The following is a 15,533-nucleotide window of genomic DNA, read 5'->3' on the forward strand; positions in this document are numbered from 1 at the left end:
TTTCACTCATCCCAGCCTGGTATCTTTCCTGTTGATTACCACTTCTGTCTAATGCAAATCTGCCAAACTTATTGTCTCCAACTCTACCACTCCCGGTGGAATTTCCATCCCCACCAGAACCACTATTGTTCGTCCCTGATCCTCCTCTGAAACTCCCCTCTTTGTTCCTCCAGCCGTATCCATCCAACTCTCTCTCTCTTCTTGCCTATTGAAACCTCTCCCAAAACTCTCAGATCTGCCATAGAAATTACCTCTCGCTCCTGGATTGGTTCCTCTTCCAGGCCTTGGCCTCCAACCCTCTTGTCTGCCAGCCATAACTTCTTTTCCTTCCCAAAGTAGATCTCTCTTCACCTCTTCCTCTTCTTCGTTAGTCGCCGTCGAGGTTTTGCTAGGGTTTGGTAGATGGAGGAAATCTGGATCAGGGATGAAGGATGGGATCCCCCCTATATATAGGCCCACTCTCCCAGTATCTGTAGCTGGGCTTTTTTCGCACATCCCACTACTGGGCCACTTTCCTCCAGAGCCCACCTGGTCATCCTTTTTCCCCCACATTGTCCCCCCATCCCATCTGCAACTTTTCTGCTCCTGACTCGTATCCACTTTTATAATCTAGACTTTCCTCCATTACTTCTTCCAGCATAAATTTTCTGGGATATTGTTCACCTAATTTTTCTATCAACCAATATTTCTTCACAGAGAATCATGTCTCTCTTATCAATTCTATTATCATCAATCTCACACCCCTCATAGTCAGTATCTATATCTGACAAATACTCAAGAAATCTAGGCAGATCCCATATCTTGGGTATCTTATCCCTAATCCTTATCAATGCCATATCATTTTTTTTTGGTTATGAAACTTCCCCCAATTGGGTGAATCAATGTGAATGAATTCATTTTGATTTACACCTCTCTGTTTTTCATCCCCAACTTTTTCATTTTTAAGCAAAAGGCTCTCAACATAAGTATTCATCCTCTTTTTCAATCTACGATTAACTCATCTAATTCGATGCTGAGTATCAATATCTCCCCGATCACCCTCACAATCGCAAGTGTGTGTCAGGTACTTAAGAACAGAAGGGCAGATCATACCTGAATTAGTGAGATCCTCGTCAGAAACGTCATCTGAATCTTCACTAGCTAGCACCCAAAAGCGGTTGCCATTCAGCGAAGGACTCATACTCTGTTCCCGGCGAGGCGTGAACGACGAGGCTTTGGAGTCTCCGAGGTTGATGGTGCTGCGGCGAGACGAGCAGAGCGGCGTGGCGCCCCCGCCGCCTCCTGCGGCGCCTGATCCACCGGATCTTCGCGGATCTCGATCGGGGCCATGGCCGACCCTGGAGCTGGGAGGGCCAGGACCCCCTCTCGAGGGCGAAGCGCCGATTCCCTCATGGCGGGGGCGAGGTTCGCGGTCGCGAAGATGCTGAAGGCCACCCACTTCCTCGCCACCGCCCGCACCGGCGAGTCTGCCTGATCCGCCGCCCACAGCAGCACCTGCAGTGGGTGCTTGCGCCCTCCGCGCCTGAACAGCGATCTCTCCTCCTCCTCCGTCAGATTCTCCATAATCGCCTCTGCCTCCGTGTACATCTCGTGCTTGCTCAAGTACCAGGACCCGATCTCTCTCAGGCGGATCCGCAGGCGCGCATCCCTGCCCGCGAACCTCTGCATCTTCTCTTCGCTGATCTCCACCATCTCCGCCGCGAGCTCGAGCAGACAGAGCAGTGGATGAGGTGTGCGGGAGAGGAAGAGTGGGAAGGGGAATAACCTAGGCGGATTTCTTCGATCTTAATCCCCCCTCCGCCTTATGCTCTCCCACCGGTCGCATTTCCTCCTTCGCCGTCTCCCGAGATGCCATCCCCGCCGGTGATGTCCTTCTCGATGTGCGCAACGTGACAAGGGAACGCAACCTTAGCCCTAGGGGCCAACACGAACCCGCCCCTGATCGCCTATCAATCGTGCACCCACGCTCGTCGATGAGGCACACCGTCGTGGTGTGCGGGTGTAGCACCACCATGTCCCGGTGGTACTTGGGGGTCGTCGCCAATTTCAGATCGGCGGCGAACCACACCGACCACCGCGCCGTGACGGGCTCACAAAACGCGTCGCCCATCCCCCCTGTCCGATCGTCATATGCAGGGATGATCACGATCTACCGAAGAGTAGCTGGGAGGATTTATCACACATGCATTGAGGGCTGATACCTATTGTTTCGTTTCATCTCGACTGAGGAGCGCTCCGCGAGTTTGCTCTGCTGAAAATCGATATGGAAACTGAAGTAGTTGCTGAAACAATTAGCCAGCCAATATAAATAATGGGCAAAAGCCAAGATCGACCAAGTGACTCGAAGCCAAACAATCCAGTATCTGCTATTCAATATTGATCGGTCAGAGGCAGGAATGCTTGCTGAAATCCTGATGCGCCTGTGGCAACAGGTGGTCGTCGTCCCATTCATCCCGGTAGCTGTTCGGGCGATCAGCCAGGTTCTTACACGTTGCAACGAACATGCCCTTCCTCCACCCTTCCATCCTCCCCAGCCCGCATTGCTCCGCCACCCAGTCCTCGTACTCAAACTACAAACGCCCAAATCATGAGTGCGTCTTGGACATGGGGTTAGAAGTATCGATTGATTATGCATATGTACATGGATGAATGCAAGTATGTATGCATATACGTACCAGATTGCCTTGTCCCAGATCATGAGTGCGTCTCTTGGGGCATCCGCGAGCTTCCATGTCCGAGTAGAACGCATCCACATCCCGCATCATGGCCTCTTGTGATGGGAGCTCAAGTCTTCCCGATAGAACCCCAGCCACCCACTTGCTTTGGAGCTGAAACACTAGAAAAGGGATCGTCTGCCCGGATGGACGGTACATCAGTCCGGAGATATCAACATATGCAATAATTAAGAGCTCTTTTACGGTACCGGGTAATGAATACGGGCCCTCCATTCTGGAAGATCCAACGGCCCAAAGAGATATATACTGCTGGAATTGGTTTAGCAGTATAAAGACTGCACTGCTCGATCAACGTAAGCGGTATATGTGATTTGAGGGCAACTCGGGAAGATTTTTAAGTTTCAGCTCGTCAGATTGAGACGCCCCACGCATTCTCCCTCGGCGAGCCGATCTCTCGTCCCTTCCTCGGCCAGCCTGTGCTCGTGGATCAGGCGCTCGGCGGCATGGCGCAGGTCTCGGCAGTCGGCACCCGACGTCTCCTGCCTACACCGGATGTGAGGGCAGAATGGCGCAGCTTCTCTTCTTCGGCAGGCCGGATGTGAGGTACCCTCATCCCACAGGTGACAGGTGCTGACAGATAATTTAGTGTTCACCTTTGTAGAGAGTTGGCCATGTCCAATGCAAATTTAGGTTTTAAGCTGCACCACTTGGTTCAGGCTGTTGGCAATTTTAGTGATGGGTTTGTTAGTTCCTAGCAGCGGCAGCTAGCCCCTTGGAAGAAAGTTTTTGACATCACTCGGTTTCTACGATGCAGCCAAGTATGGATAACTGAACTTCTAATTCATAACAAGGCGGCGGACGTTCGAGGCCTGTTGGAAGGTTACGGATTTGTGAGGCTACAAAAGAAGCATGCAGATAGCTAGATATGGATGGAGTGAACTAGCACGGCGGCGGTGAGGGGGAGTTAGATGGCCGAGGCGTGCAATATGGGAGACTGCGCGTCTGGATTGAGTCGGCGGCATTTTCTCTCGACAGTCGACAGCCATGACAGATTCCAGATACAAACTAATAACAGTTTGGTTTTCTTTTAATGTGAAAATTAGAGGTCTAAAATACCCTCAAGAATTGAACGGTGAGATTAGGTATATACTGCTCCCTTTTCCGTAGCAGTATAGGGTATCATAAAAAAGCTCTTAATTAATTCCATATACTGAATTATTAAACAAGCTTAGTCAAGGGGATGTCTATCCATCACATGCCTACAATTATTTAAAATACAAGTTCCCTTCTTTCAGATTTGCATCTCGCGTAGCTGATGTTTTACTTCTCTTTTACTTTTATTTTTTTGCTTTTGGCAAGTTATGCGCTGGCAACAATGGACTGTTCAATGTGGGTCATTTAGCTACAATGTGTCTACGCTAGCCCATAATACATAATGTTATCCATAAGGATAGGATTTCTGGAGTAGTTTTAGCCTCATTGAAAAAAACAAGTATATAACATAATCTAGTGGAAACAATTAAAACTTGCACTAAAGTTGCATGATTTGAGAAGTGCAAGTTTAGGCCAATCAATGTGCAATTTTACGTGATTGAGGTTTTGCAAAAAATTCAGGCAACTCAGAATTGGCAAATCCGCTAAATTAATTCCCAAGTTGGCGAAATATCAAATTAACTTAAGGAGTTGATTGACCAACCCTGAAGGGCAATCCGATGAAGGAGATGTGAGGAGCCAATATTGGCGGGAACACGTGCTTGTACAGCGGGCCCACGCGGTTGTCGTCCACAAAGATTGCACCGGCCAACTCGCCGTCGTCGTCGCCACCCAGGAATGGAAAGCTGTACTTGTATCTGCAAGCAAGCCAACAATCCGTCAACGCAATTAGCATAAGCGATCCATCCATCATCTGAGACATAATTTCACAATCAGTTGTAACGTACCCAGTGCAGTGCAGGATGACATCAGCTTTGATCCTGCTGCCGTCTTGGAACACCAAGCTACCATCTTCCTCCGCACGCTCAATCTGCAAAACGTTTGCATTTGAACATTGTGCGAACATAATTCTAAATAACTAGCTAGGTGATCCTCGCTAACATGTTTGTCTTACAGATATTCAGATAAGTCACCTCAGCATCTAACCATGCAGGGGGAAAAGCACCACCTTAACATATGCAATCATGCGTGAGAAAAGGTATGTCATGATATTCATATTTAACAAATATCTTGAAATTATACAACAATCAGAGATACAATAAATTACTTTCTCCGCTCCATAATATAAGATCGTTTTGCAAGTTGTTTTAGCTTGCAAAATGATCTTATATTACAAGACGGAAGGAGTATATATATATATATATATATATAGCCTCATAATAATATCAATTTTTCATGTTCTATAAATCAAAATCTTACCGAAATATATATGTGTATATTATATGGGGTATCATCTAGGTATATTAATTTCTTTTTAAACAAGTGTGTAGTATAGTATATAATATATGGTGGGTACCGTGCAGGAATGGAGCCACAGGTTGGCATGGCCAGTGGCAGTAGTAGTGTCTATTTGATAAGGAGGTTCCGATTTCATGGCGACGTGGACCTCTTTGGCCACACCGGCGATGTCCCTGGAGATGTCCATGCCGCTCGGCTGGTACCCTATCACCATTACAACCTAGACACCAATAGTACAATAGTAACTAATTGTTAGCACATTAATCACGATCAAATAATAACAATGAACAGTAGTATGCATTCTGTACGACGCACCTGACCGCGAAATCGATCAGGCACACGGTAGTTGTGGCTGTGCATCTGTTTCCCGGGCCAGCAATGGATACCTACACTACGAAATTGTACGTCAGCAAATCGGATCGACCGGTGAGATGCAACGGTAAATTGTTGGAAGCTTTTGCCCCCTCGAGGGGCTTAAGACAAGGTGACCCATCGAGTCCTTACCTTTTCTTGTTCGTGGCTGATGAGCTGGCTAGCTTGCTTAACAATGAGGTTACAACGAATCTCTTCTCCCCTTAAAGATTGCTCGAGGGAGCTCAGGAATATCAAATCTCGTCTTTGTGGATGGTAGCTTACTCTTCTTCAAGGCCTCAGTTGTGCATGCCACGAGAATCAATGATGTACTGAACTTATTTCAAAAATGTACCTGGAAGCTCCTCAGTCCAAGTAAATGCTCTTTTTTTTTTACTGAAGCTTGCCCATCACGAGTCAAAGAAGAGATTAAGATAATCTTGGGCACGGAATCCTTCTCATTTGAAAGTAAATATTTGAGCCTGCCCACGTCTGAAGGAATAATGAAGAATGACAAGTTCCAACCAATCATGGACAGATTTGGGAAGAGGTGCAATGATTGGAATGAGAAGATCATGTCTCAGGCGGCAAAAGAAGTCAACATTAAAGCTGTCGTCCAAGCATTGCCAACATATGTCATGGGAGTGTTCAAGTTGAACATAGGCTTTTGTAAGAAGTATGAGAACATCATAAGTGCAAGGTTCATTGCATGACCAAACTTAAAAGGGATGGTGGTATAGGTTTCCGTGGCATGCATTTATTCAACCAAGCCTTGCTGGCTAGGCAAGGTTGGAGACTTAGCCAGAAACCCAATAGCCTCTGAGCTAGAGTGCTAAAGTCCAAATACTACCCACATTGAAACCTTTTGACACATCGCAAGCCTAGAGAGGCATCAAATTTGGCCTTGAGCTCTTAAAAAGGGGTATGATTTGATGAGTGGGAAATGGAAGAAGCTTTCAGATTCAGAGGGACCAATGGATACCTAGAAAAGAGGGGCGCAGAACTGCGGAATTTATAAGAAGATCGAGGCTTCGGTGGGTTAATCAACTAATTTTGATCCAGATACAAGTGAATGGAATGTTAAGCAACGTATCTACCACGACAGAGTTGACGTATGGGTTCGACCAGGAGTCCACCTCAAACCGAAGCTATAGACTAGGGTAGTTGTGATTCTCTCTTATCTATTGTAACTATCTCTATCTCTCTAGTCTATCCCTTGGATCTCTAGTCAAGATCCCAACGATGTAATCAACCTCTGTACGCTATGCGGGAGTTGCACCCCGACCCTATATAACACGAAGCCGTCGCCCTAGGCAGGGTACGACGTTCTCCCACATTGTAATCAGAGCCTACCTCTTCCATCTCATCTATTTTCTCCATTGCCAGAAACCTCCCACCATGGCCTCCTCCGGCTCCTCCAACTCAACCCTCTCCGGCCAGATCACCGAGCGCCTCACCCACACCAACTACATCCTCTGGCGCACCCAGATCACGCCGCAGCTCCGAGGTGCTGGTTTCTTTGGGTATGTTGATGGGAGCGTACCCGAGCCGGCCAAAGTCGTCGTCACCAAGGACAAGGATGGCAAGGAGGAGTCCATCCCCAATCCTCTTCACCACATGTGGATCCGAGAGGATCAGCAGGTACTGGGAAATCTCCTGAATAACCTCTCGAAGGAAGTGCTCGTGCAGGTCACCTCAATCGTCCATGCACACGAGCTCTGCTCGGCGCTGGCAAAGATGTTCTCGTCGACCTCGCTGTCCCGCGTCAACAACATCCAGGCGGCGCTCACCAACGTGCAGAAGGGCACACAGTCTGTGGCCACCTTCTTCGCGCACATGCGATCTCTCGCTGACGAGCTCGTGGCGGCCGGCAAACCCCTGGACGACGACGAGCTCATCTCCTACCTCATCAACGCCCTGGACATGGAATACCAGCCGCTGGTCTCTGCCCTGGATGCTCGTGTCATCCCAGTCACTCTTGACGAACTGTTCGCTCAGATAAGCAACTTCGATCAAGGAGTGGCCCTCTTCCAAGGGGCTGGGACCGGTGGTGGCTTCAAGTCATCGGCAAACGTCGCCACCCGCGGGCCTGGTAGTGGTTCCCGCTCTCGCGTCCCTCCTCTTGGGAAGAGCAGGGCCCCTGGCGGGGGCAACACCAGCGGCAACAACAACGCACGCGGCGGCGGCCGCCCCTCCTACTCCAACACCAAGGGCGGCCGGCGATCGAACGGCTCCACCAACAAATCTCACCCTGATGCTGTCCGCTGCCAAATCTGCGGTAAGCTGGGCCACTCTGCCAAGGACGGTTGGTACCGGTTTGATGAAGATGAAAACTCATCTCAAGATGAGAAGGTGGTCGAGGCTGCCGAAGCTTCCTATGGCGTCGATACAAATTGGTACGTCGACAGCGGTGCTACCAACCACATCACCGGTGAGCTGGAGAAGGTGACCATGCGGGAAAAATACCGCGGCGAAGACCACATCCACACCGCTAGTGGAGAAGGTATGAAGATTGGTCATATTGGTCACTCAATAATTAAAACCCCTCATAGGAAAATCCATCTAAAAAGAATCTTGCATGTTCCTAGTGCCAACAAAAATCTTTTTTCTGTCCACCGCATTGCCATTGATAATCACGTCTTTCTTGAATTTCACCCCTTCTTCTTTTTGATCAAGGATCAAGCAACGAGGAGGGTGCTTTATCGATGTAGATGCATTCTTGGGCTTTACCCGTTGATCCCGGAGATTAGAAGATTCAATAAACAAGTTCTTAGTGCCACCAAAGTGTCTTCAACACGGTGGCACAATCGATTAGGCCATGCAGATTTCTCTTTAGTTGAGTGTTTTGTGATTCGTGTTGTTGGGGATCGTGATGTTGAAACAGTTTGTGATTCGTGTCAAAGGGCCAAGAGCCACAAATTGCCTTATCCAATTTGTACTAGTATTTCTACCAAACCTTTGCAAGTCATTTTTTCTGATGTATCGGGGCCTGCTCCCTCTTCTGTTGGTAGACATACATATTATGTGAGTTTCATTTACGACTATATCAAGTTCACATGGATCTATCTCCTTAAGAAACGTTCGGATGTTTGCCAAGTTTTTCTCAATTTTTCAAGCTCTCTTTGAAAGAAAATTTGATAGTAAAATCCTTGCTCTCCAATCTGATCGGGGAGGGGAGTACGAGAAACTAAACTCATTCTTCCAAAAACTTGGCATATCCCATCATGTTTCGTGTCCTCATGCCCATCAACAAAATGGGTCAGCCGAGCGCATGCATCGACACATTGTCGATGTTGGGTTTTCCCTTCTAGCCGGCGCCTTCATGCCCCTCAAATTTTGGGACGAGGCTTTCTTCACCGCTGTCCACATTATCAATATGCTACCTAGTCATGTAATTAACAATGAAACTCCCATGGAAAGGCTATTTCACACCAAACCAGACTACCACGTCTCTTCGCGTGTTTGGGTGCGCCTGTTGGCCTAATCCTTGTCCCTACAATGATCGTAAACTCACGCTTAGATCCAGACCGTGTGCATTCATTGGCTATAGTGCTCAAACACAAAGGTGTCAAGTGCCTTACATTTCCACGGGTCGCGTTTAATCTCTCGAGATGTCGTGTTTGATGAAACAAAATTTCCTTTCGCCAATCTTCACCCCAATGTCGGTGCTCTCCTACATCAAGAAATACCTCTTCTACCATCTAGTTTCATCGGCGTTGATCAAGGGGGAAGTGATTGTGATGATCAACTATTGACTAATCCTCATAACCGTGCTCTTGAGTCTTGTGCTGATGCAGATGCAAACGCTGAAGAAAATGGTGAAGAAAACGCTCAAAAGGGTGCACAACACGCTCCAAATGAGCGATATTTGTTGTGTCGCTCGACGGGAGACAAATTCGGCTCGGGATCGATGCCTTAGCAGCGCGCTAGCGAATCCTCCACGGGATCCGCGCTGCGGCAGGGCGTCAGCGCGTCGGATCCCGCGTCCCCTGTGCGGTGCGGCAGCAGCTAGCCAATTGCCGCCACGCGGGCCTCTCCAACTGGGCCAGCCACGGCCTCCACTCCACGCCGATCACCCGACGACACGTGCCAGCCCCCGTCTCGCTGGCCAGCGGGCAGACCCCGCCACTACGTGCGCCGCCAGCCAGGTGGGCCTCCAGGCGCAGAATTTGATGCAGGCATGGGGTTCGGTGCTGATCCCACCAGACCTACCACGGGCGCGTGATCAGAGGCGGATTCGCCCAGGCCCACGCAATCATTGCGCCATGATGGGCCTGACACGGATCACATGCGCGCCGCGGGATCTTCTGCTCCAACAAATACGTCCACACCAACCGCAGACGCCATAGAAAATCCCGTCGCTACAGGAGATACCACATCGGGAGCACCAGCCCTGTCTACCTCGGGATCGCCATGACCAGAGGCTGGATCTTCCGCGGAGGGCAACAGTGTGGCCTCTCCTGCTCCTCCACGTACAAGGCTACAAAGGGGGGTAATTCAACCTGTTAATTATAAATAGATAACCAAATTTGGTTCAACTTGATCCACAGGTGAAACAGACACTCTTGATGAAGCGCTTGGTGATGTCTGGTGGAAAAAGGCCATGGAAGAAGAATACATGGTACTTCAGAAAAACAGACCATGACATTTAGTTTCCCATGGCAAGGTAAAAATTTAATTGATTGCAAGTGGGTTTACAGAATAAAGAGAAAGTCTGATGGAACTATAGATCGCTACAAGGCCAGATTGGTTGCAAAAGGCTTCAGACAACGGTATGGTATTGACTATGAGGACACATTTAGTCCCATTGTAAAAGCTGCCACTATCAGTCTTCTGCTGTCTATTGTTGTGTCCAGGGGATGGAGCCTTAGACAACTAGATGTACAGAATGCGTTCCTCCATGGCATTCTGGAAGAGGAAGTATACATGAAACAACCTCCTGGGTTTGAAAACAAGAGTAAGCCTTTTCATGTGTGCAAGCTTGATAAAGCCTTATATGGACTGAAGCAGGCTCCCAGAGCATGGTAGTCACGTCTGAGTCAGAAATTGCAAGCACTTGGCTTTACTCCCTCCAAGTCTGATACATCTCTGTTTATTTACAATAAGTCAAATACATCAATATTTGTGTTGATTTATGTAGATGATATCATTGTCACAAGTTCATTAGATGAAGCTGTGGCAGGGCTGTTAAAAGATCTAAGTGCTGAATTTGCTCTCAAGGACTTGGGAGACTTGCATTTCTTTCTAGGTATTGAGTTAAAGAAACATGAAGATGGCCTCCACCTATCTCAAGAAAAATATGCTACTGATCTAGTAAGAAGAGTTGGTTTACAAGGATGCAAACCTTCGTTGACTCCTCTCTCAAGCACAGAAAAATTATCACTTGAAGAGGGAGTTCTCTTGAATCAAGAAGACAATACTAGATACAGGAGTTTGGTAGGGGATCTTTAGTACTTAACCTTGACTAGACCTATATATCTTTTGCTGTCAACAAGGTCTGCCAGTTTCTTCATGCACCCATCACAGTTCACTGGACTACTGCCAAACACATTGTGAGATATGTAAAACATACTGTGAACCTTGGTCTTACTTTCAGCAAGTTATCATCCAATCTTGTTAGTGCATTCTCTAACTCATGATGTGCTAAGAAATAGGCTACGATATCCAGGTCAAGCACTGAAGCGGAGTATGAAGCATTAGCAAATGCTACAGCAGAAATTATCTGGGTTCAGTCCATGTTAAGAGAACTTTATGTGAAGCATACCAGAATTCCATGTTTATGGTGTGACAACTTGGGTGCCACTTATTTATCTGCTAATCCAGTGTTCCATGCAAGAGCAAAACACATTGAGATATATTTTCACTTTGTCAGAGAAAGAGTTGCCAACAGACAATTGGAAATTCGGCTTGTTCATTCACGAGACCAAGTTGCAGATGGCTTTACAAAAGCATTGCCCACAAGAAACTTTGAAGAGTTCAAACGTAATATCAACTTAACACAGTTGTGATTAAAGGAGGGTGTTAAGCAACGTATCTACCATGACAGAGTTGACGTATGGGTTCGACCATGAGTCCACCTCAAACCGAAGTTATAGACTAGGGTAGTTGTGATTCTCTCTTATCTATTGTAACTATCTGTATCTCTCTAGTATATCCTTTGGATCCCAAGTCAGGATCCCAACGATGTAATCAACCTCTGTAAGCTATGCGGGAGTTGCGCCCCGACCCTATATAACACGAAGCTGTCGCCCTAGACAGGGTACGACGTTCTCTCACATGGAACACAAAGTTCATCAACTAAAATTTCCAACCCTTTGATGCGGACACTAGTAGAAAAAGGGCATTTAGTCCCGGTTCATAAGGGGCCTTTAGTCCCGGTACTGGAACCGGGACTAAAGGGTCTGTACTAAAGTCTCCCCCTTTAGTCACGGTTCTAACTGGAACCGGGACTAAAGGCCCTCCACGTGGCCGATGCCTGGAGGTCCACCTTTAGTCCCGGTTGGTAACACCAACCGGTACTAAAGGAAATTTTATGAATTTTTTTTGAATTTTTTTTGAATTTCAAATTTCTGAATTATTTTAACCTCTAATCTCTAATCACCCCTCATCACTGCTCAATTTAACCTTTAATCTCTAATCACCCCTCATCATTCCAAATCATCTAACTTCCCGAACGGTCACCCATCCTCTCACTACTCCAGCCTGAGCATGCTTAACTTCCGGGTTCTATTCTCCCTCGTTTCCAAGTCTGCACTTGTTGTTTTCCTGACAATAGTAAGATGTCAATCCTATTAACCCTCAGGAATTTAGCTTGAGCATGAAGTCACACATTTCACTGTTTGAGTTTGAAACTATTGTTCTAAAAATCAATAATTATTTAGTAACACTAATATTTCTTGAATAAGTAGTTTGACCACAGTTTGACCATAGTTTGACCACAGTTTGACCATAGTTGACCAAAATTCAAAAAAACTGAAATAATTATTTAGTAACACTAATATTCTTGAATAATTATTTAGTAACACTAATACTTCTTGAATAAGTAGTTTGACCATAGTTTGACCAGATTTAACAAAAATTCAAAAAAAACTAAAATTTGAGCATAACTTTTTTTCCTTTTAGAATTTGAGGATTTTAAAAATTGGCAAACAGGCCGTAGGCGGTCTCCATCAGATGCGGATTTTCGTTCCGAACATTTTGATATATTATACGTTTTTTCCGACATCGTATACAAAAGTTATAGCCGTTTTACATTTTCCCTACATTTTTTGCAAAACATGTCCAAATTTAAGTTTTTAAATTTTTCTAACTAGTAGATGTAGTAATATAACTACCTCTCAAAGGATTTTATTTTTTGAAGTTTTTATCATTTTCTTTTGATTTTTTCAAAACAAAAAAGGCGATCCACCAGGGGGGGTAGAGTTTGAAAATGGGACCTTTAGTCCCGGTTTGAGACACAAACCGGGACTAAAGGGCATCGCACCCTTTAGTCCTGGTTCGTGTCTCAAACCGGGACTAAATGTCTAATCTTTAGTCCCGGTTTGAGACACAAACCAGGACTAAAGGACATCACACCCTTTAGTCTCGGTTCGTGTCTCAAACCGGGACTAAAGGGCTCAGGTGAACCGAGACTAAAGCCTTAGCCGCACGAACCGGGACCAATGCTCACATTAGTCCCAGTTCGTGACTGAACCGGGATTAATATGAATATTGCCCCATGACCAAAGCCCTGTTTTCTATTAGTGAGAAGAGATCTGCAAAATGAGAATTCCCTCAAATATGGTAGAGGACCGTGTAGCATGGCACTATGAAAAGCCCCGAGTCTTCACTGTCGAAGTGCATATAAATTGGCATATGAGATTAAAAAACAATGCTACAGCTGCTCTCTGTAGCTCTTCTAGGGATGCGGGTGATAGGAACATTTGGGAGCTGATCTTTTTTTTTTTTGAGGGGGATTTGGGAGCTGATCTGGAAAGCTAGAATTCCTAAGAAAATCAAAATCTTTGGCTGGCGTGTTGCCACACAATCCCTTGCCACAAAAAACAGAATGCTTCCAGGAGAAGAATTGTCAAGGAGAACATGAGGCTTGGCTTCAGATGTTGCGGGATCCACAATCTAAAACTAACAGAAATAGAACTCTGTTGCTACTCTGGCAAGCTTGGCACCTAAGAAACAACGTGGTGCATACTGCATAGGGACGGAAAAGATACCGTGTCAGGATCTGTGGTGTTCTTAAACAGGTTTGATGAGCATCTAAATGAAGCATCGCAGAACACTGATACTGCAAAAAGAAAAAAACTCTTGGTCCTTGCACACTTCCAGATTGATTGGCTTGACATTAACCATTGGTCTGCTCCAGAACCAGGGGTTGTGAAAGCTGAAATCTGACGCCGCCTCCTTCTCTGAATCTGGTGACAGATATGGATTGGTGCGGTAGCCAGGGATCATCGAGGTCAGTCTGTATGCCAAAGCATTGATCGTTGCTCAACAGTGGAGGAAGCCGAGACAGTAGTAGCGCTGATTGGCTTGAAAGAATTAGTCAAAGTTTACTGGTTATGAGGTAGTCCTGCAGGTTGACACTGCTGTCGTCGGACGGGATAATCGGATCGATCGGAAGTACTACGTACTACGATCAGCAGCGAGGGATAGAATAGATCGGGCGGAGCTAATTACCGGCGATGGCGGCGACGCGCGGCTCGGTGAAGTGGCCGTTGCAGACGACCACGGCGTCGAACACGTCCTCCTCCAGCTCGCCCTCGGCGCCGTCGGGCCTCCTCGAGCGGTACGAGACCCTCCAGCCCGCCGCGCCCGCGCCATCGTCCCTGCTGCGCCGGACGCTGACGACCTCCGTCTCGAACCGGACGAGCCCGAGGAGGTCGAACCGCCGCGCGAACTCCTCGAGGTACCGGAGCACCTCCGGGTGCCCGGGGAACCTGCGCGGGTCGGCGGAGGAGCGGTCCGCGACGAAGGGGAAGTCGAGGAAGCCCATGGACTCGCGGGGGAGGTTGGTGCGGAGGGACGCGTAGAGGCTCGAGTGCGCGCCGCCGGCGCCGAGCGGGTCGGCCGGGTCGGCGGCGTTCGAGTCCTCGTAGCGCCAGGTGCCGCCCACGGCCGCGGCGCGCTCGAAGACGACGGGCGCGTGGCCCTCGCGCCGCAGCTCGCGCGCCGCCGCCAGGCCCGCCGCCCCCGCGCCGATCACGGCGACGCGGGAGCGTGATGGCATGTCGGAGGAGGGGGGAAGTCGGTGGCGTGCTCTGCTCGCGATCTTCAGCTTCTTTCGGCTGGCATCGCAGTCGCAAGACGAGGAAAAGTCGCGTTTTGCTGTCTTCACAGCCGCCTTCTTTTCTTTCCTTTTTGATTGATTGATGACGAAAAGCAATTTTGGCTGAAGAACTGCCGTCACGTGCTGGTTTGTTATTCTCGCACGTGGCTGTTCTAGGGTTTTTTTTTCTTTGAGGTTCCTGTTCTAGGCTTTTAATTCTGCACTTTTCATGATTTTCACACATTTGTTTTTTATTATGCCTCTGGTCGTTTTTTGTAGCCGTCTGATCAGCACGAATCTCTGTAGTTCGAGGCTCCTCGGTCTCGCGTACCGGGTTGTTTGTGCCAGGTTCCTTTTGCTTTGTTGGACTTTTCTTTTATTTCGGGTTTGCGGGTCACCGAATGTTTGAAGTAGAAAGTAAAGAACAAGAGAGTTGAATGAAGATGATCCATTCGTCTTTATTGATAATAGAAATGGGGTATTTATACCCAGACGGAAGTACAACGGTGTTTGGCGGTCAAGTAAACACATAGTTACTTAAGAGCCAAGGAATTACATAGTTGCCTTGAGAGCCAAGGAAGTACATGATTGCTTGAGAACCAAGCAACGTATCTAACAATTAACTCAATCCTAATTAGCTTGATTAATAAGCAAATATTCTATTCTGAACACCCCCCTTTAGAACGCCTCTTCTTTGGTATATCCATCATCTTGACAAATTCTTTGAATAATCTTGAATGTCTCCTTCAAAAATCATGTGAGAAAAATATGAGGAGAATAGTGCAGATATGTTG

General features: G+C 47.3%; 1 protein-coding gene across 1 annotated transcript; it reads right to left on the reverse strand.

Annotated features, from left to right (window-relative positions):
* Nucleotides 1-2,271: 2,271 nt before the first annotated feature.
* Nucleotides 2,272-14,803, reverse strand: LOC125511569 (flavin-containing monooxygenase FMO GS-OX-like 2). The gene is made up of 7 exons (XM_048676977.1): nt 14,151-14,803; nt 5,442-5,512; nt 5,185-5,346; nt 4,616-4,698; nt 4,372-4,525; nt 2,676-2,852; nt 2,272-2,570 (listed from the first exon to the last, which is right to left on the reverse strand). Exons 1-7 carry the CDS (start codon nt 14,698-14,700, stop codon nt 2,385-2,387), a joined length of 1,383 nt encoding a protein of 460 aa, XP_048532934.1. The 5' UTR covers nt 14,701-14,803; the 3' UTR covers nt 2,272-2,384.
* Nucleotides 14,804-15,533: the final 730 nt, after the last annotated feature.

This window comes from Triticum urartu, chromosome 5 (genome assembly GCF_003073215.2).
Source record: "Triticum urartu cultivar G1812 chromosome 5, Tu2.1, whole genome shotgun sequence".
Taxonomy (NCBI): domain Eukaryota; kingdom Viridiplantae; phylum Streptophyta; class Magnoliopsida; order Poales; family Poaceae; genus Triticum; species Triticum urartu.

Bases quoted from the DNA above. Each gene is read 5' to 3' on its own strand.
- LOC125511569 (XM_048676977.1), bottom strand. From the start codon at position 14,700: ATGCCATCACGCTCCCGCGTCGCCGTGATCGGCGCGGGGGCGGCGGGC. The intron at 5,513-14,150 runs GTAATTAGCTCC...TTCGTAGTGTAG, and splicing joins GCGCGTCGCCGCCATCGCCG to GTATCCATTGCTGGCCCGGG. The intron at 2,571-2,675 runs GTACGTATATGC...GGGCGTTTGTAG, and splicing joins ATCTGGGACAAGGCAATCTG to TTTGAGTACGAGGACTGGGT.